We start from the raw sequence: 21369 nt of genomic DNA, 5'->3' as shown, positions 1-21369 counted from the left end.
CCTAAGGCCCCTTGGGTCGCCTTTTCCTCTTAACCGTCCCTTTACCCAGGAAACACAGCTCTCTTTTGGGCCGCGGCCCAGCCCCGGTGCGGAGAGATGGGAGACACGTACCCCATGCGCAGCTTGGCTCCGCTCTGGCTGCCCCCGCCGCCCGGCAAGGGGGGGCGGGAGGGCAGGCGGCCCAGGTGCATGGTCTTCTCCAAGGCCGACATGAAACAAGAAGGCAGGAGGGAGGCCGAGGCCGCCGCGTGTCCTGTCCTGTGCGGCAGCGCCCGAACGTCGCCTGTAGAACAAGTCCACTCAGACGAAGCCTAAGCGACAGCAGCACTTAGGTACTACGGCTCACCGTAGCGGACAGCCCACGGCAGCCGGCTGCGCCTCCTCCCGCCCACCCGCGCCCAAACCCCTCCCCTCGTCGCTAGCTTAGCCACTCCTCGGCCCTCGTCTCCTCAGCGACCTGGCCGGAAGTGCGCAACCGCTCTCCTGCGGAGGAGCCTGGGTAGCAAAATCGGCACGAACCGGGAGCGAGAGGGCGAGGTCTGCGTAGCCAATGGAGTCCTCCGGGAACTGTCGCTTCTGCGCCTGCGTATTGCTAAAGTGAGCGGAGCTTAAGGCGAGGGGCGGGGACCCGTGGAGTACGGACCCGTTACCAGAAAGGGAGCGGGTAGCAATGCATCCTGGGTTTTGTAGTTTTCCTGGAAAGAAGCCGCTCTGAGGCGCCTTTCTTACCCGCTCTCGGGAGCTAATGCAGTTGGTAAAGGGAAACAGTTGCCTGCAGCTTCCCTGAGTTTCCCAGGAGGTCCTGCGGCCGCAGCTGTGGCGGCGGTTGCGAGGGAACGAGCGCGCGGAGTAGTTGGGTGAGCCTGGGCGGGACGCCACTTTCACCCTGGCGGGGTGTTCGGAGGATCCGGCGAGGGGCTCTTGGGGGTGCCTGCGACTCCGGCGCCTCGGGAGCTGAGAGCACCATCTCGCCATGAAACAGCGGAAGGGTCCGGGAGCCGGGGGCGGCCGTGGCCGTAAGAAGAAAGGTAACTCGTGGGGAGCGCCTGGGTGAGGGGCAGTCCTGGGGAGAGAGTGGAACCTGAGTGGGGAGGGCGAGCGGGAGAGGGTGAAGCGGAGGGGGGGGCAGCGTGCTACAGACAGGTTGGAAGGAGAGGAACCCAGGAAAAGAAGGGACCCAGGACGCAGGGGAGGATGGACACTGAAGGTGACGTGGGGGAGGCTGTGGAAGGCGAGCCGAGCAGGTGAGAACTGTGTCTGGGACCCTCGGGGCAGATCGGGAAATGTGGCCCTCCCGAGGGAATTTTAGGGAGAACTGCATCCTTACTAAGAGGGAGGAGGGGCGGGAGGAAGAGGAAAAAAGAAAGTCTGTTTAGCCATGAACTTGGGTCATCCACGGTTTTTGTTTCTCTGGTGACCCCGTGGAGAGCTAGTTTCCCTTCTTTGAGCCTCTCCATTGTGTGATTGACACATATCTTCTACCAGAAATGTAAAATTTTCCTTCAAAGGCCAAAACTGTGAACATTTATAGATTAAAGATTAGGATTTTGGTCAGAAAATAATTTTATCTGATCTTGACCATTTGAGGATGTACGGGAGAAAGTCTTCAGTGTCCCACATTCTCCACTTGTCAGAATTGACATATCTATGCAAATGTTGTATCTCCCGCTCGCTCCTTCTACTAGAGTTGTTTTATATATAGCACATAATATAATTTTAATAAATAGTTATTGAATCTGACACTAGAAAAGCCCAGAGAGTTCTTGAATCTACAGTGTCATATTGAGAGGGGATTTAAATACTAGAAATTTTAAAAGGAAGTCACAGTTTAGGACCATCAAGTCCTTTATAGAATCAAAACTTTCAGAGTTATGACAAACGCAGAGGTTATCTACACCCACAGACATACTTGAATAAGATCATCCCTACGACATTCCAACAACTAATTATCTGGCTTTCATTGGCTCTGTCCAGTAACTCTTCTGCTGGGCAGCTGATGCATTTTGAAACAACTCTAATTTTCTTTCTTTTTGTTGTTGTTGTGTTGTTTGTCCTTCATTCTTTTTTTTTTTTTAATATAGCTTTTTTATTTACAAGACATATGCATGGGTAATTTTCCAGCATTGACAATTGCAAAACCTTTTGTTCCAATTTTTCCCCTCCTCCCCCCCTCCCGCAGATGTCAAGTTGACCAATACATGTTAAATATGTTAAAAAATGTATTAAATATAATATACGTATACATGTCCATGCAGTTATTTTGCTGTACAAAAAGAATTGGACTTTGAAATAGTGTACAATTAGCCTGAGGGAAATAAAAATTGCAGGCGGACAGAATTAGAGGGATTGGGAATTCTATGTAGTGGTTCATAGTCATCTCCCAGAGTTCTTTCTCTGGGTGTAGCTGGTTCAGTTCATTACTGCTCTATTGGAGCTGATTTGGTTCATCTCATTGTTGAAAATGGCCACTTCCATTAGAATTGATCATCATGTAGTATTGTTTTCACGAAGATTTGTTTTGTTTTACATTGGACCCAAATCTGCCTCTCTGCAACTTCTACCAGTGTTCCTACGGTAATATTAGAAAAAATCTGAGAAATCATCTCACCTAACTTTTCATGTTATATTGGTAATGGGCCAAATAGGAAATTTGTAGCTTGCCCCTGTGATGAAGTTAAGACTTGAACACAGACAGATCTTCTCATTCTCAGATATAATGTTCTTTTCACTTTATCAGGGAGTTGTCAGAAATTAAGGTTCTCCAATTGTTGCATGTTGTATTTACTCACCAACTCCAAATTCTGATTTATCATTCCTATCTTCTTACCCAGGTCTAAGTGACATTTCACCATCTACAAGTCTACCACCTCTGGTTGAAGGTCAGCTGCGATGTTTTCTGAGACTAACCATTAGTAAAATACTCTGGATGGTTGTGAAGCCTCCAACTCCTGTTCTCATCCGAGTGAGGTGGTGGGGAGAGACATCAGATGGAACCATATTTTGTCCCAGGGATGCTTCCCTAATTGAACAAAAAGCTGTGAGAACAACAACCCGTTACGCTATTCGTTGTGGACCAAAGCAGTTTGCCTCTTATTTAACAGGTATGCTTGTATCATCCAAATTTTCCCTTTCAGGTGTTCACTATGGCAATTAGTTATACATATTTGCTGATTGTATACTATTGTTATCTATTTACATGTATATCTCTTTACCAGAATGTAATTTTTATCAGATAAGGACATTGGCTTACCTAAACCTTCTATCTCCCAAAGTACTTAGTCCAATATTTTCTACTGAATAAGAACTTTATAAACACTTATAATTTTATGTGTTTATAAAGAAGAATATTAGAAATAGGACTTTTTTTTATTGTACCCAAGGGGCAATGGAAGAGTATATGGTGGTTATAAAGAGACTGAGACACATATTATTCACCTACCATTGTGAAGGTGTATCAGAAACAGTGTAAATATCATAAAAATATGACTGAGTAGAAAAAGAGGAGATATAGTCATGTAGTGAGAGTGCTATAAGAATGAATAACTTGAATGCTGCATTGATATTCATAAAAGCGTAATAAATCTAGAAGATCACCTCTAAATCATTGGGCAGATCCTGTATTGAGAAAGGATTTGAGAAAAGACATAGATATGCATCAGATGAAAATGTGAAAGGGTTGTGACCTGTACTGCTTTATGGAGTACTTTTCCTAGATCTAGAAAAGTATTTTTCATTGAGGTTAAGTTTGCATATGAGAGGTGGGGAAGCAATAAGGGAAAACTCCTTCCTGAAATTCAAAGTACATTTGGTCCCCTAACTTGAGTTTATGATTTGTGTCTTATCTATCTTCCTGACACAGAGAGGTGTATCTACATGGTCTTCCTCTTTGAGTGCTAAAACAGAAGATTATAATGGCAGACAGTGCTAAAGCTGTGCTATGTATTTAGTGCAGCACCATCAATTTGGTTAATTCCAGCCAAATGTCACTTCTGGGCTAGTCCTTCCGTTTCCTCATCCATCATTTTCCTTTTTTTTTTTTTTTTTTTTTTTTTTTTTTTTTTGTCATTTTGGCTAATCTGATTGGTGTCTGGCGGTAGCTCAAAGCTGTTTTCATTTGCATTTCTGTGATCAATAGTGATTTAGAACATTTTTTAATGTAATTGTAGATAGCGTTGATTAATTTATCTGAAAACTGCATATTCGTATCCTTTGACCATTTGTCAGTTGAAGAATGGCTCTTCATAAATTTGATACAGTTTTCTATGTATTTGAGAAACTAGCTATAAACTTTTTCACACAAATTATTACTATTATCTCATTTTCCTCCAATTTTTTCTCTACCTTCACCCTGTCTATTCTCAAGCACTCTGACCATAGATAGCCATTGTGGACACAGGAAAGAACAGAACCCAAACCCTAAGGTCACTAAAGTCAAAGTGCCTCTAGTTAAAGCCTCAAAAGGGGATATACAGTGGTCTCCTGCGAAGGTCTGGTCTAGCTCCTCTTGTCAGAATAAGCAAAAGTCCTTGCCCCACGTTGGGCGCCAAATGTAGCGTGCTGTCGTCTCCAGAAACTGCTGGATCGCTCTCTGGGAATAGATCTGCTGTGTCTACTCAAATCTCTCAGACAGATTCTTCTTCCTGTAACGAACTATTGTCTCCAGGCAGTTGCTGTTAACTCTTGTCCAGAGAAGTGACTTCCCTTCCTGCAGAGAGCTGCGTCAAGTCAGATGTAGTGCAATGTCTTCTCTTCTTTAACTCTTGTCCTTCTCCAGTCCAATCTGCTCTCCAGGCCCAATGTTGTCTCTTTTATCCTCCCAGAGAATGGGCGTGGGATAATGCAAGGGCTTCTGGGAAGAACCACTTCAACCAATGAGCTTGCTCCTTCTATCAAGTCAACCTGAGTTCTCACCTTGTAATTGTCCAGACAACCTGAATTCTCACCTTGTCACTGTCCAGACAACCTGAGTTCTCACCTAGTAATCCTAACAGTCTCCAACTTAAAAGACTTTCTTGGAAGAATTCCAAAAGAAGCTTAAAAGAGAGAAGAAAAATGGGGAAAGGAAATAAAAGCTTTGCAGGAGAGTTTGGAAATGGAAACACAAATATTGACTGAAGAAAAGAACTCCTTAAAAATCACATTTGGTGAATATACTAAAGAAAACAACTTCCTAAAAAACAGAATTGGTAAAATGGAAAAAAGGAAAAAACTCCTTGAAAAATAGAGTTGCTGAAATGGGACTAAAGAACAATTTCTTTAAAAAATAGAATTGTTGCAATGGGGGAAAAAGTGCAATGAACAAAAAGTCCTTTTAAAGCATAATTGGCTAGATATAAAATGAAATAAAATGAAGAAAATTACTAAATATTAGAATTGGACAAATGGAAGTGAATGGTTCAATGAGATATCAAGAATCAGTCAAACAACCTCCCCCCCCAAAAAAAAAGAAAAAGAAAAAATATATCTAGGAGAGACAGTCTAAGAATTATTGGACTACCAAAAATTAATTACTATCAACAAAGATGAAAGAAGCAATTATTAAGAGCTATTTTGCCCAGTTACATGGCAATAAAATTGATCATCTAAGTGAAATAGATGAATATTTACCAAAAAGAAAAAGAAAAGAAAGAAAGAAATCTTAAATTAACAGAAGAAATCATAATAAGGTTTGTAAAATGCTATACAAATGTAAGCAGTTATAACCATTATTTGTTGTTGTTATCTGATCCTGTCATCCTTTCAAGTTAGTATTTTATACCTCTTTTTTTTCCACAGAGTTCTAGAAAGGATTCCTTGTAACTTATTATCATTATTTTGTAGTAATTATGAAAGTTTGGGCTCAAACTTACCTCTTCCAATTCTAATATCAGTGATTTCTTTACTACAACACAATAATGAAATTGAAATATGAATCTTCCAACTGTAGGAAGCAATGGTCAGACATTGTGAAAGTGTTCTTTTCTGAGATTATTCTCTGACTTCCTCTCTTGTAGGATTTATCAGTGGACGAAATAATATGCTGTACAGTGGGAGGTTAGAGAAAAAAACTCAAGAAAATTAAGGAAGGACTTCTTTGAGTTAAAGAAACTGTTTTCTTCAAAAAATACTAGTAACAATAGCTATAATAAAAAGAATATTTTATGATTTTCCTCCCTTTATTCAACCTTTAATCTGCCCTTTTTCTTCCTCCCTTCCTCAAAAGAAATCCTGTCTGTAATAATTGTGGAAGGAAAATCTCAATAAAATTATCTTTCTTTGCTACTAGATATGGCTGTTCTTGTTCTGGAAGTAATCACCAAATCCGATCACCTCCCTGTGGGGAGAGCCCAGATTAGTGGATTGTCCAAGTTGTCTCCAACTTATCCAATCAGTGGATTTTTTACAATTGTCTCACCAACATCTAAGAAACTTGGAGAGATTCAGGTAATAGTATTTCTGTTATTTATATTTCTGTTCCACAGATTTATACAAGTTTACTGATAATAAATCATAATTTCATGAACTCCCTTCCCCAGATTCAGTTATATGACTCACAATTGAAGAAGTTTTCAGTTATCTAACTAGAAGTTTTTATGTAACCTGAGGTATATAGGTATCTAAAATAGGTTGTACGAATCATACATTTGCTGATAATAGATCATAATTTCATGACCCCCCCCCAAATTCAGTATAGAATTGTGAACCACAGTTTAAGAAGCTGTGATCTGGCCTGATCCTCTCATATTACAGTTGTGGAAAACACAACTAAAAATCTCAAAGAACTTTCCCCAAGATTAGAAGATAAAGCTGATAATCTCTGAGAATTCAGAGCCAGTGGGCTTAGCTCTAGTTGGTAATTTGCCAAAGGGTAACAGAGAAACATGGTGGGCATGAGGAGGCCGTAAAATATTTCCAACAAAGAATTACATGGAAGAATCTGAGTAATAGCAATGAAAAACATAATCTTCAAGAAGGCTAAGGCAGCTTGGTGACTCAGTGAATAGAATAAGTCAAGAAATTGCTTCTTCCTGAGTTCAAATCTAACCTCAGTTGCTTTTCAGCTGTATGACCCTGAGCAAGTCACTTAACCTATCTGCCTCGATTTTCTTATTTGTAAAATGAGCTAAAGAAGAAAATGGCAAAACACTCCAGTATCTTTGCCAAGAAAACCCCAAGTAAGGTCATAATATGCCTAAAATAGTTTTTAAATGACCAAAAAAAGTCTATAAGCATTTAGGTGGTCCAATAGTAAAAGATAACCCATACAACATCAAGAGTCCTAGATCAGTGAGTCTTAACATTTTTTGAGGTCCTGAGCCACCCTGGGTGTTATGTGAAGAATATGAATCCCTTCTTAGAATCATGTTTTTTAATGCACAAAACTGCAAACGAAACTAATTATATTGAAATAAAACTGATTTTCCCCCATTCAGTTTCACAATCTATCTACAACCCAAAGTTGGGAATCCTTAATTTAGAGATAGGACCCTTAGTGAACATCCCCTTTTTCCTAGCCAACCCCCTAAGAATTTTTAAACAGACATGAGGGAAGATTCAGGTGCAGAGCCAAGATGGCAGAGTGAAACCAGGAAACTCCACGAGCTCTACCAGTGTCCCTTGAAACCTATTTGAAACTAATCCTCTAAACATACTCTGTAACAACATAACCTACAAAAGATATAGAATGAAACAATTTTTTAGCTCAAGATAGATTAGAAGGACTGGAATAAAAGGGTGTATAGCCTAGCTCAGACAATGTCTGGGAAAGTCAGCAAGAGGGTCTTAACCAGCAGATCAATAGCCAATACCTCCTGCCCTGGCTCAGTAGAATGTAGCAGAGCAGATCAATGAGGCAGCCTTCAGTTCTTACACAGAAGGCAAATTGTAGGCCAGAGAAGCCAGGTAACTACAATTAAGACTAGGTCTGGCTACCCCCTGCTGTGAGCAAGACACCAAACATCCTAAGGGACCCTTGTGCTCAAAGCTAAGGCTCAGAGCTATACAAGAAGCTTGGAACAGTGCCCTTGTACCATAGTAGCAGAATGCCACAAAATGGGAGGAAAAAGAAAGTAAATTAGCAAAAAGACAGAAAAGAACCTTAGCCATAGAAATGGTTACTATGGTGGCATGGAACACCAAAACACCAACTCAGATGAGGACAAACTGTCCACAGAGAAAATCTCAAAGATTGATTTAAATTGGCTTCAGACCCAAAAAGTCTTCTTAGAAGTGCTCATAAAAGATTTTAAAAGTCAAAGAAGAGAGGTAGAAGAAAAATTGGGAAAAAGAAACAAGAGGTATTCAAGAGGGAAGTCAATAGCCTGAAAAAGGAAGGACAAAAATTGACCGGAGTCAATTCCTTAAAAAATACAACTGGCCAAATGCAAATAAATAAATAAATAAATCCACTGAAGAAAACTATACCTTTAAAAATAAAATTAATCAAACGAAAAAGTAAATAGAAGAGGTAACTGGAGAAAATCATACATTAAAAGCTAGAACAGGGTAAATGGAAACTAATGACTATGAGACATTAAGAATCAGTCAAACTAAAAAGTAAAAAAAAAAGAAGAAAATGTAAAGTATTTCATTGGAAAAAAAAAACTGACCTGAAAACTAGAACTAGGAGAGACAATTTAAAATTTATTGGACTGCCTGAAAACCACAATCAAAAAAAAAAAAAAAGAGTCTGGTAACATTCTTTAAGAAATCATTGCCCTGATATAATAGAACCAGAAGGCAAAATAGTCATTGAAAGAATCCATCAATAACCTGCACCTGAAAGAGATTCCATAAGGAAAATTCCAAGAAATACTGCAAAACTCCAGAACTATAAGGTCAAGGAAAAAAATATTACAAGCTGTTGGGGGGAAAAAAAACCCTCAAGTATCAAGGAGGCACAATCAATTATCCAGGGTTGGCAGTTTCTTCAGTACGGAATTTGAGGGCCTGAAATACCCTATTCTGGAATGCAAAGCATCTTGGATTATAATCAAGAATCAATTACCCAGTGAGACTAAGCATCATCTTTCAGGAGTGGAGATGGATTATCAATGAAGTAGGGAACTTTCAATCATTTCTTTTGTAAAGACTAGAACTGAATGGAAAATTTGATCTACAAATGCAAGATACAACAGAAATATAAAAAGGAAAATAAGAAAGGGAAAAAAACCCATGCCTACATGGGATGATGGTATTATAAAATACATAAACAGAGGATATGGGTATAAGTTGACTTAGATATGATAATTTTTTTTTAAAGATAAAGGGTAGAAGGATTGTACTGGGAAAAAAAAGGAAAGAGGAGGTAAAATATGAAGAGGCACAAAAGATCTATTACAGGAAAGAAAAAAAGATGAGCATTGTCCATTCTTAATCTTGTCAGTTTTGGCCCAAAGAGGGAATAACACACACTCAATTGGGTGTGGAAATTTATTTTATCCTATAGTGAAGGCAGAGAAAAAAGGAAAATAAAAGTCTGGAGCAGAATATATTTTGCTTCAGCTGGAGCAGAATATATTTTGCTTCAGCTGGAGCAAAAAAGCAGGGTTAGCAGTTCTGATCTCAGAGCAAAGTCCTAATTAATAAGGAAGGAAACTACTTATTCTTAAAAGGTATCATAGACAATGTAGTGGTATCAATACTAAACATATGCACCAAATGGTACAGCATCCAGATTCTTAGAGAAAAAGTTAAGTCAATTACAGGAAGAAATAAATAGTAAGATTAGCCGGGGACCACAATCTTCCCCTCTCAGGATTAGATAAATCTAATCACAAAATAAAAAAGAAGTTAGGGAAGTTAGTGGAATCTTAGAAAATTTGAATATCATAGACCTCTGGAGAAAATTAAATGGGGATAGAAAGGAATATTATCTTTTTCTTGATAGTACATGAAAACTCACACAAAAATTGACCACGTGTTGGGCATAAAATTTTCATAATCAAATGCAGAAAAGCAGAAATAGCAAATGCACCTTTTTCAGATCATGATGCAATAAAAATTATATGCAATAAAAGGCCAGGGGAAAATAGACTAAAAACTAATTGGAAATTAAATAATCTAATCCTAAAGAATAAGTAGGTCAAACAACAAGTCAGTAAAACAATCAGAGAACAAGCCAAAACTTATGAGATGCAGCCAAAGCACTCTTAGGAGAAATTTTTTTATCTCTAAATGCTTACATGAATAAAATAGGAAAAGAATAGATAAATCAATTGGGCATGCAACTCAAAGAAGCTAGAAAAAGAACAAATTTAAAACCCCCAATTAAATATCAAACTAGAAATTCTTAAAATCAGAGATTAATAAAATTGAAAGTAATAAAACTATTGAACTTATAAATAAAAGTAAGTTGATTTTATGAAAAAAACCAATAAAATAGGTAAATCTTTGGTTAATATGTTTAGAAAAAGAAAACCAAATTACCAGCATCAAAAATGAAAAGGGTAAATTAACCAACAATGAAGAAGGTAAAACAATAATTAGGAGCTGTTTTGCCCAACTATCTGCCAGCAAATCTGACAATCTAATTGAAATGGATGAATATTTACAAAAATGTAATTTGCCCAAATTAACAGAAGAGGAAATAAAATACCTAAATGACACCCTTTAAAAAAAAAATTGGACAAATCATTAATGAACACCCTAAGAAAAAATCTCCAAGGCTAGAATGGATTCACAAGTAAATTCTAGCAAACATTTAAGAACAGTAATTCCAATACTATTAATGATAATAATAATAAACTATTTGGAAAAATAAGCAAATAAGGAGTCCTGCTAAATTCCTTATATGACACAATATGGTGCTGATATCTAAACTAAGAAGAGAAAAAAAATATTGAGCAGCCTAATGAATATTGATGCAAAAATTGTGAATAAAATATTAGCAAAGACATTGCAACTAACTTATCACTGAAAATACATGATGACCAAGTGAGATTTATACCAGGAAAGCAGGACTGATTCAATATCAGGAAAACTATTGGCATAATTGATTATATCAGTAACAAAACTAATAGAAGTGATATGATTATCTCCATAGATGCAGAAAAGGCTTTTGAAAAAATACAACACCCATTTTTAATAGATTAAAAACATGAGAGAATAGGGGAAAATGATAACTAGCATCTATCTAAAACCATCAGCATACATTATATGTAATAGAGAGAAGCTAAAAGTATTCCCAGCGAGATCTGGGGTGAAACAAGGATGCTTATTATCACCACTATTATTCAATATTGTACTAGAAATGTTGGCTTTATCGATAAAAAAAGAAAAAAATTGAAGTAAAGTGTAAAGTCAGGAAATGAAATAATCACTCTTTGCAGATGATATGATGATATACTTAGAGAATCCTAGAAGATCAACTGAAAAAACCACTTAAGATAATTTACAACTTTAGCAAAATTGCAGGATATAAAATAAACCCAAATAAATCATCAGCACTTCTATGTTATGAACAAAGCCTAACAGCAAGAGATAGAAAAATTCCACTTAAAATAACTATAAATAAAATAAAATATTTGGGAATCTACCTATCAAGATAAAATCAGGAACTATATGAACATAATTATAAGACACGACACTTACATACAAATAAAGTCAGATCTAAAAAATTGGGAAAATATCCATTACTCATGTGTAGACCAAGCTAATTAACACAATGACAATTCTACCTAAATTAGTCTTATTTATTCAGGGCCATACCCATCTGTCAAAAAATTACTTTATAGAGCTAGGGGAAAAAATGGTAAATTCATCTGGAAAAAGAAAAGGTCAAGAATATCAACAGAATTAGTGGGAAAAAAAAAATTTTTAAGGATAATGGCCTATCAGTACTATACCTAAAACTCAATTATCAAGCAGTAGTCATCAAAACCATCTGGTACTGACTAATAAATAGACTAGTGGATCTATGGAATAGTTTAAGTACACAAGACACAATAATCTATGACTATTGTATATTGTATTTGATAAATCCAAAGATTCCAGCTTCTGGGATAAGAACACACTATTTGACAAAAAAAATTGCACAAACAAAACCAGTGCAGCCAAGAATAGAAGGGAAGCAGAAATCTGGGAAACAAATTTTTTTTTAAATAATAGCTTTTTATTTTCAAATATATTTTCAAAATATATGCAAAGATAGTTTTCAACATTCACCATTACAAATTTTTCTCCCTTCCCCTAAACAGCAAGTAATCTAACATATGTTAAACATATGCAATTTTCCTATACATATTTCCACATTTATGCTGCACAACAATCAGATTAAAAAGGAAAAAAGTGAGAAAGGAAACAAAGCAAGCAGACAACAACAAAAAAGTCAAAATACTATGTTGTGATTCACACAGTCCTCTCAGTGCAGATGTCTCTCAACCCATTGTTCAAAAGAACTATGTTGATCATTGCATGATCTTGTTGTTGCCTTGTACAGTGATCTCTTGGTTCTGCTCATGTCCCTTAGTATCAGTTTATGTAAGTCTTTCCAGGCCTCTCTGAAATCATCGTGCTGATCTTTTCTTATGGAACAATAATATTCCATAACATTAATATACCATAATTTATTCAGCCATTCCCCAACTGATGGGCAACCACTCAGTTTGGGAAATAATTTTTATAGCCAGTGTTTCTGATAAAAACCTCGTTTCTAAACTATATAGAAAACTGAGTCAATTTTATAAGAATACAAAACATTCTCCAGTTGATAAATGGTCAAAAGATAATGGGTAGGTAATTCTCAGATAAAGAAATTTAAGGCATCTATAGTCATATGAAAAAATGCTCTAAATCTCTATTGATTAGAGAAATGCAAATTAAAACAACTCTGAGGTACCACCTCACATTTATGAGATTGGCTAAAATGATAGGAAAAGTTGATAAATGTTGGAGGTGATATGGGAAAACTAGGACACCAGTGCATTGTTGGTAAAGTTTTGAAGTGATCTGGCCATTCTGGAGATCAATTTCAAACTATATCCAAAGGACTATCAAAATGTACATACCTTTTCATCCAGCAGTGCCAGGTCTGGGTCTATATCCCAAGGAAATCATCAAAGAGGGAAAAGGACCCACATGTGTAAAAATGGTTGTAGCAGCTTTTTTTTTTTTTTTTTTTTTTAATGATAAGGAATTGGAAAATGAATGGATGAATGACTGAATAAGTTATAGAATATGAAAATAATGGAATATTATTGTTCTATAAGAAGTGAACAGGCTGATTTCAGAAAATCCTGGAAAAATTTACATGAAATAATGCTGAGTATAGCAAGTAGCACCAGGAAAATATTGTACACGGCAGCAACAAGATTGTGTGATCAAAAATGATCGACTTGGGTTCTTTTCTATAGTTCAGTGATCCAAAGAAATTTTAATATACTTTGGATGGAAAATGCCATCTATATCCAGAGAGAACTATGGAGAATGAATAATATTTTCCTGTTTGTTTTTTTTTTCTCTCGTGGTTTTTCCTGTTTTTCTCTCCCAATATGACTCATATCTTGAACTGATTGTCCCTCAAACATCTTAAATAAAAAAAGACATGTCTAAAATTGAAATTATTATATTTCCCCTCTTAATCTCTTTCTTTTTCCTGATTTTCTTGTTACTGTTGAGATAACCATCTTGAGTCATTCATGTTCACAACCAAGGTGTCAACCTTGATTCCTCATAGCCCCCATACTGAATCTGTTTCCAACTCTTATTGAATCTACCATAATATTATCTCTCATATAAGTCCCTTCTCTCTTTTGACACTCACCACCCTGCTGCAAATCTTTAAGCCCTCACACTTGGACTATTGCAATAACCTACTGGTGGCTCTGCCTTCCCCAAATCTCATGCCAGTGTCTCCTCTGCATAACTGTCAGATTCATCTAGTACAATCTGACCAAATTGCCACTTCTATTCAGTAGATTCCAATGACCCCATAAGGGCAAATATAAAATCCTCTGACATTCAAAGCAAGTAGTAACTTGGCACTTTCTGACCTTTTCAATCTTCTTCCATCTTACTTTGCTGCATATATTATTTGCTGATTGCTATTCTTCATACCAAACACTTAGGTTGTGCTGGTGATGGTTATTTGTTTTTACTTTTGTTTTCAGATATTGCTTGTATTAGAACCTTTGTCAGCAACTTTTGACAATTGCAGCTCTATTACCACTGACATGAGTGGAGATGCACTGTTACTGGATCAGGGATTCGGAGAAAATATTGAACCCAGCAAAGCTCAGCTTTCTGGGATGACACGAGCTCATACACTTCCAATGACCAATACTGGTGGGAAAGAGTCATTAACAAGTAGCAGAACCACTACTCCCAGGTAATTTCCATTTGTAATACATGTCAAGTTATCTATAAACTGTCATCTCTCCTAATACTCTCGCAATTTCTGTTTTTATTTATAATTTGGTATGGAGGACAAGAAAGGAGGAAAGCAGTAATATTTTAGCTGTTGATTTGAAAAAAGAAAGGAATTTTTTGTTTTGTTTTTAATGAAACCTGACTTCCTTTTTTCTGTTAATGGCATAGTACCACTGTTCTCCTTAGTTCCTGTTTCGAAGTCATTTTTGATTCTTCTCTCTTTCTTATTCTCCTTCTAATGAGTATTTAGGACATATTGATTCTACCTCCACAACAACTTTTGCATTTTTGCCTCCTGTCTCTACTTCATAATAGCTACCACTGTAGGCCATGGACTTAAGATTACTGTGAGAATATCCTGATTTGTCTCTAGTATTCTTTCCTCCATTCTATCCCGTATGTGTTGCCATTTGTCTTTTTAATTTGTTTCAATTAATAAAGATCTTTTTCCCCCTCTCCTTCCAACCCTGTTGGAAAAAAAACAAAAAGAAAACATTCATATTTAAGCAATACAAATAATAATATTCCATTACATTTATACCATAGTTTGTTCAGCCATTCCCTAATAAATGTCTTTGCCATCACAAAAAGAGCTGCTACAGATATTTTTATACATTTGAATCTCTTTTCATTGTTCTTTTTGAGGTGTAGACCTTCTAGTAGTATTGGTGAGTCTAGTATGCATATGTATGCATATTATATATATATATTATGCATATGCATAACACAGGCATAGCTTAATAACTTCAGGGACAAAGTTTCAAATTGCTTTCCAGAATGTCTGGACCAATTAATAGCTTCACTAATCTCAGAATTGCCTTAATTTGCATTTTCTTATTATTAGTCATCTTAGAGAACAGCTTTGATCACTTCATTCCTTTTCAAAATATTTCAGTGTCTCTGTATTGCCTACCAAATTAATCCTAAACTCTTTAGACTAACATTCAATTTCCTCCACAATCTTATACTCACCCAATTTTCCAAAGTGAGCTTTTTATTCCTAAATTGAATTCCTCACCTTTCCCTGAATTTAGGCCTTCTTTCAGTCTTGAATATATTCTCTGCCTTTTTCTATTATATTTTTTCTTGTATGCAAGGGTCCAGCTCGAGGACTACCTTGTCCATGATCTTAACAGCTAATCATTACTTCCAAATGGAATTAATCTCCTTTCTTAGAAGTCTCATAGAAGTTTAGCTCCTTCCTCAGCATCTCTTCTCTATCCCAGTGATCTTATAGCTACATTTGGCATCACTCAGCAGCAAGCTCTATACTCTGGGACACTGGCTAATGAATAAGTCATGGGTTTTCCTCTCCATACTTAATTTATCTTAATTTTCTCTCATACCCAAATACTTTGTAAGTAGTAGAACTGGTAGCAATGGGGTAGATATTAGAGGAGGCACTTTTAAGATTGATGTAATAATTCAACCTGGCTAGAATGGAGTGGACTGCTTGAAAAAATGGTGGATTTTCTCTTATTGAAGAGATTTGTAGAAACACTGAATAAAAACTTATTTTGGGTTTGTTATAGAGAAAAGCCTTTTTTAGATACACGTTGAATTAGGTGGCTACTAGAGTCCTATCCAGACCTGTGTTTCTCATCTCTTCTCCCCACATCCTTCATAGGATATAAGAAAATGCTTTGTAAGCTTTCAAGATTTCCTTGAAAACAAGAGTGATCTATTTTGTGAGGTTTTAAGATGAGCTTCAAAGTACTAAGTAGACTATTGTTTGGTACATGCGACTCTTTACTGCTAATAGACTGTGAGCTGCATGGGCCATTGACACTTTGTAATTGTCCCCAACAAATGTACATTTGAATGGAAAGGTTGTATTCACATGACATACTCTTATTTGTGATTCATTTGGATTTTGCCTTGTCTACTAACAAGTTCTTTTTCTTTCCTTAATTTAAAACAGGGGAAAGGACCACTTGTACTTTCCAGAGAACTCTGTAGTGGATTCTTTCTTGGGATCACAGCCTCATCTAAATTCCAAGCAGCATATACAGGATGAAACAGTAGAACAAGAACCTGTAAAGAAGCAGGTATCTTGTCCCACCATCTCAGTACATGATACTCATATTAGGAGAGCTGCAGAGAGTCAAAGTGATTCACAGGTTCATCCTTTGAATAAACCCCCCACAAAAGACCTCCTTTCAGGTAGGTAACTCCTTGTTTTCCCCCTTTCCACTAGTTTTTACTGGCTATGTGATCTTGGGAAAACTGCTTAACTGATTTGGGCCTCAATTTCTTCATCTGTAAAATCAGGAAAATAATCATAATAGCTACCTCATAGGACTTTTGTCATTCAAATGAAATAACATATATATGGTACTTTGAAAGCTGTAAAGCTATATCAAAATGAATGTGCTACATATAACCCTGAAAACCCCCAATTCTTTTCTTAAATGAATATTATTTTTAAATAAACATAAAAAATAATAATTTTAGAGGATTTAGTGAAATAAGCCCACCAAAATTTTGTGTAAACAGAAGGGTTCTACCATTGTGGAAAAGTTTAAGAACCACTACTTTACATAACTATCAGATACAAATATTAAAATTTTGATGCTACTCATTTTACTTAATAGTAATACTGGAAGCAGACGAACTGAGTCTAGGAGCAGGAAGTGTCATACTTATAGAATGTATTATGTTAAAAGGGATCTTGGAACACAGCATAAGAATGTAAAACAGAATGTTGGACACAAATGCAGTGTTAAGCAGCTGTAGAAGAAAGGATGAGAAGAAGTAAGTGATATAGGACTTCTAACAGGGCTTTCCAAATATATTTGGAAATCGAGAGGTAAAAGTGGTCTAATAAAAAGAATATTCAGTTTGGATTCAGAAAATCTAGATTTGATTTTGGGCACTACTTGTTATTTCTAGTAGTTGATTTAAACTACTTTCCCTCAGATTTCTGACTAAATAGAAATGGTAATGCTTGTAAAGATCTAGGGAGATGAGATGGTTTTGTAAGCCTTGTATACAAATGTAAGATACTGATTGAATAAGGGGAATCCAGGGTTAAACACCCTTTTTTATTGATTTTTTTTTCTTTTTTTTTTTTCTGGAAAATAGGATAATTAGCTTTCAGAATAAGAGGATTTTGTAGGCCATTGCAAATGGGGGGTAGAAGACTGGTGGAGGTGAAAGAAAGGAGAAATTTGTAGAGAAAATTAGCAGACACTACTGTGAACCATATATAACAGAATCTAGTTTTTAGTTGACAAAGAAGGTGAGTTCAGATATGTCTGTTTTTCAGTTACAAGAAAACAACTAGGTATGTACCAAGTAACAAATTGATCTTCCTACTAAAGGGGAAGGTAAAAAGGCTTTACATCTTTTCCTTAATTAGCCAGACTAGAAGAAAGATCTAAGCAGAAAACAAACAAAAGGTAAATGAGAATTCAAATTAGGATTGTAAGTATCAGTAAATTGAAAGACAACACAAAAGCGAGAAATGCCTCCGAAGATATTTGAAGGTACATAGCTTGGATGAGATCCTTCTCATGACAGATTGAAAAGAAAACAACTTATCGTGAATATACAAGTCCATAGCCACTTCTAAGAGCAAACTCTTCAATTTTTGATCTCAGCAAGGAAAAAATAGCCATCATAATAGTAGGCAACCATGTTCTAGAACTGTATAACAATAAGTTTGGTTGCTCAGACAAGTAGTAAGATTTCCTATTACTGGAAATCTTTGGAAGCTCAATGATCACTTCTCAGGGATCTTATTGAGGGATCACCTATTCACTCTCCCTCCCAACTTGGAATGTCACTAAAATCTTTTCTCCAGTTAGAAATCAGATTGCCTAATTTTGTATTGTTTTCTTTTAATTAACTGATTTTATTTGATTATTTTTAATGTTTAAAAGTCTTACTTCCTCTTCATTTGGAATTCATCCCTAAGTTGAGAAAAAGACCTTGTTCCTATTTATTGGGAAATTAACATGCAATGCTTAATAAATTGATATGCATGGAAGAGCATGCCTTTGTTTCTTCAATCATTTCATCTCTCATCCACAGAGTGGGTGTGCCTGATGAGAGCCTGAACTAAGGTGGAGATAAGTCAGTAGAGAAAAGAGGACAGATGAGAGAATATTGTGGAGGTAACCTAAAGGACTTGGCAATTGATGGAATACAGAAGTGAGTGAGAATGAACAATCAGGGTTAGCTGTAAGATTCAGAACCTAAATGAATAGAAAGATGGCAATTCCTTTAAGAGAAATAGGAAAGTTGAGAAAGACAGTGAGTTTTGAGGGAAAGATATTATGTTCTGTTTTGCATGTGTTGCATTTGAGATGTCTGTGTGACGCACTGATAGAGATGTTTACCAGACATTTGGAGATGGAATACTGATGCACAGAAGCAAGATAAGGCTGGATATATAGGTTTGGGAATCAACTGCATAGAGTTGATCATTGAAACCATAGTGAGCTGATGAGATAACTACGAGAAAGTATGGAGAAGGAAGAAAAGATGACCCAAAGTCCTGAGATACATTCTTATAATGCCTGTAGGATACTACAAAGCACATAATTATCTAGCATAGAATTAATGTCAGACAGGTGGTCAGAACCAAGTAAGAGTAACTCCACAAAAACTCAGGAGCAAGAAATAAAGAGGTAGACTATAGTACTATATTTTAGAAAGGGTAGATTGAATTCAGAATTTGAGATATTGTTGTTAACCTTTGAGAGTAATTTCAATCAAATCATATTGAAATATGTAACCCAAATTTCAAAGGAGTGGCCCTTCTCTTTGCTAATGCCAAGCTTTCCTGTATCACTTTATACAGTAGACTACATCCTCAGTCATTTCTCCTCCATTTTAAAAATCTGTCTATTTGTTCTTGCCTTACTGGCTTTAAACATTGCTAAGTTTCCTTCATTCTTAACTAGACCCTATCATCCTATATCTCACCCCCTTTTCTCAAACTCCCTGAAAAAATTATCTGCATTCACTGTTGCCACGTCTTTTCCTCTCATTCTTTAACCCGTTAACAGTCTAATCTCTGACTTCATTCAACTGAAACTGCTTTCTCCAAAGTTGCCAATGATCTCTTGATTGCCAAATCTGATAGTTTTGCAGGACATCTTTGAAAGTTATTGATTCTGCTTATAATATACAAAAGACGAAATGCTAACTATATCTAACAGTAATCTGTCACTTTATGGATAATATTTTTTTTCTATCATTTTTGTGGAAATCCCATTTATTTAGTGTCAAGTTTAGAATGAAATTTTTTTTTTAAGAAGTCAAAGCTGATGACCTTTTCTCATCCTAATACTTGATCTACTTCTTGCATTTGACCTTCTTACCCTCTTTTCTTTGGGTTTTCTTGGTACTGTTTTCCTCACTTTTATCTGCTCAATAGTTCCATTTTAATCTTTTTAGCTGGCTCATCATTTATATATCTCCTAACTGTGAATGTTTTAAAACGTCTGTTACCAGTTCCATAGATTTAATGTTATCTATTTGTAGATAACTCCAAAGTTAAAGATTTCTCTGTTTTCTAGCACCAATCTCTCAGAATTTCCCATATTACTAATTTGCCTGTTGGATCTTTCAAACCAGATGTGATATCTTAAACTCAACATGTATAAAACTGAGGCTCATTCTTTTCCCCTAAACCAGTTTGTGTGTGTGTGTGTGTACATGTGTGTACACATTGGGGTAGGTGATAGAGCAACAGGCCTGGAGACAGGAAGACCTTAGTTCAAGTCTGGTCTCAGACACTTCCTAGCTATGTCACCCTGGACAAGTCACTTCACCCTGTTCGCTTCAGTTTTTCATCTATAAAATGAACTAGAGAAGGAAATGGCAAAAATCAGTCCTTTATCTTTGTCAAAAAAAAAATCCAAATGGGGTCATGAAGAGTTGGGTATGCCTGAAATGACTGAAAAACAATAACAATGCATACATATATGTATTTATTACCTTTATATTTATGCTGTATGTATGTGCTGCTTGTCTTCCTCACTAGATTGTAGGTAAATTCATTACCTTTGCACTTAGATGTACAGTGCCACAGTGTTTGACACATAGTGTATACTCATTAATTGAATATTATTGACTGGGTTGTAAGGAAGAGCTTTTTATGGTCGTTTGGCAATGCAAGGGAGGTATTGATTTGAATAATGCTTTGTAAAGATAAAATGAAGATTTTTTTTTAATATGAGAAAAAGTCTGGGGATATTTGTAGGTAGCCAATTTGTTCTAAGGAGAACAGAAGTGAGGAAGAAGAAAGTGACAATGGGTCTACTTCCAGGAAAAACATGAGTTTGTAATAAAGTAGCCAAGGAGAGAAATTGTCCTTGTTATCGTCCCTCCTATCCCCTTCTCTCTCACAAAAGAAGAATCGTTTCTTCAGAAACTAAATTAGAAGGGGCAGCTAGGTGTCTCAGTGGCTAGAACACTAGCCCTGAAGTCAGGACCTGAGTTCAAATTTGACACGACTCACTAGCTATGTGGCCCTAGGCAAGTCATTTAACCTCAATTGCCTCTGCGCACACACACAAAAAAAAAAAGAAAAGAAAAGAAACTAAAGCAGAGGAGATATTGAGGAGCTTTGAAATGCAAAATTGAGATGAAGCAATAACTCCAGGTTAGTGTTCTTTTCTCAAGAAGAAGCAAGACTTCTGCTTATAGGAAGTAGTTAAGAAGTCTTGGAAATGACTGTGACAGGGAAGCAAGGAAGAGTAAAAGGACTGGTATGTTTGTAGCACTGTGTATACCTAGACAGTACCCAATTGTGATTTCTTTCAGTGGCATTCAGCAGCACATTGTTAGGAAAAGAGAAGGTGGATGGTGAGAGTAGTTCGGTATTAGAGTTTGAAAAGGTGTGGCTAGAGCTAGGGATAATGAATCAGGGTACATTTCCTGATGCTGCCCTTCCTATTCTTCATCATGAAGATTATAGAGAAGTCCAGTTCTACAGGCCAAAAAAAAAAAAAAAAAGAGTAAGTAAACTCCAACAAGTCTAGCACTAAACAAACAAACAACCAGAACCCC

At 36.5% G+C, this 21369-nt stretch overlaps 2 protein-coding genes across 9 annotated transcripts in view; one reads left to right on the top strand and one right to left on the bottom strand.

Moving 5' to 3' along the window:
- The window catches only part of PPME1 (protein phosphatase methylesterase 1), a 57420-nt gene extending 56939 nt beyond the window's left edge, over positions 1 to 481 (bottom strand). Inside the window, exon 1 of the mRNA XM_074304052.1 lies at positions 112 to 481. Within this exon, the coding sequence (XP_074160153.1) occupies positions 112 to 212 (101 nt within the window). The 5' untranslated portion in view covers positions 213 to 481. The remainder of the gene's footprint in view (positions 1 to 111) is intronic.
- Positions 482 to 737: 256 nt separating this feature from the next.
- C2CD3 (C2 domain containing 3 centriole elongation regulator) overlaps positions 738 to 21369 on the top strand; it is a 142084-nt gene continuing 121452 nt past the window's right edge. For 7 of the 8 annotated variants that reach the window (XR_012488376.1, XR_012488375.1, XM_074304047.1 and 4 more), the window contains exons 1-5: positions 738 to 1028; positions 2832 to 3101; positions 6266 to 6423; positions 14088 to 14305; positions 16268 to 16509. Coding sequence is in view for 6 of the 8 variants with exons in the window: in XM_074304047.1 (XP_074160148.1) it covers positions 974 to 1028; positions 2832 to 3101; positions 6266 to 6423; positions 14088 to 14305; positions 16268 to 16509 (943 nt within the window). In the remaining 2 variants the exon portion in view is untranslated. The remainder of the gene's footprint in view (positions 1029 to 2831; positions 3102 to 6265; positions 6424 to 14087; positions 14306 to 16267; positions 16510 to 21369) is intronic. The other variant, XM_074304051.1, reaches the window with a different exon arrangement.

This window comes from Sminthopsis crassicaudata, chromosome 3 (genome assembly GCF_048593235.1).
Source record: "Sminthopsis crassicaudata isolate SCR6 chromosome 3, ASM4859323v1, whole genome shotgun sequence".
In the NCBI taxonomy this organism is placed as follows: domain Eukaryota; kingdom Metazoa; phylum Chordata; class Mammalia; order Dasyuromorphia; family Dasyuridae; genus Sminthopsis; species Sminthopsis crassicaudata.
Note: the sequence above shows the minus strand (reverse complement) of the source record. Positions and strands in the feature narration are given on the sequence as shown.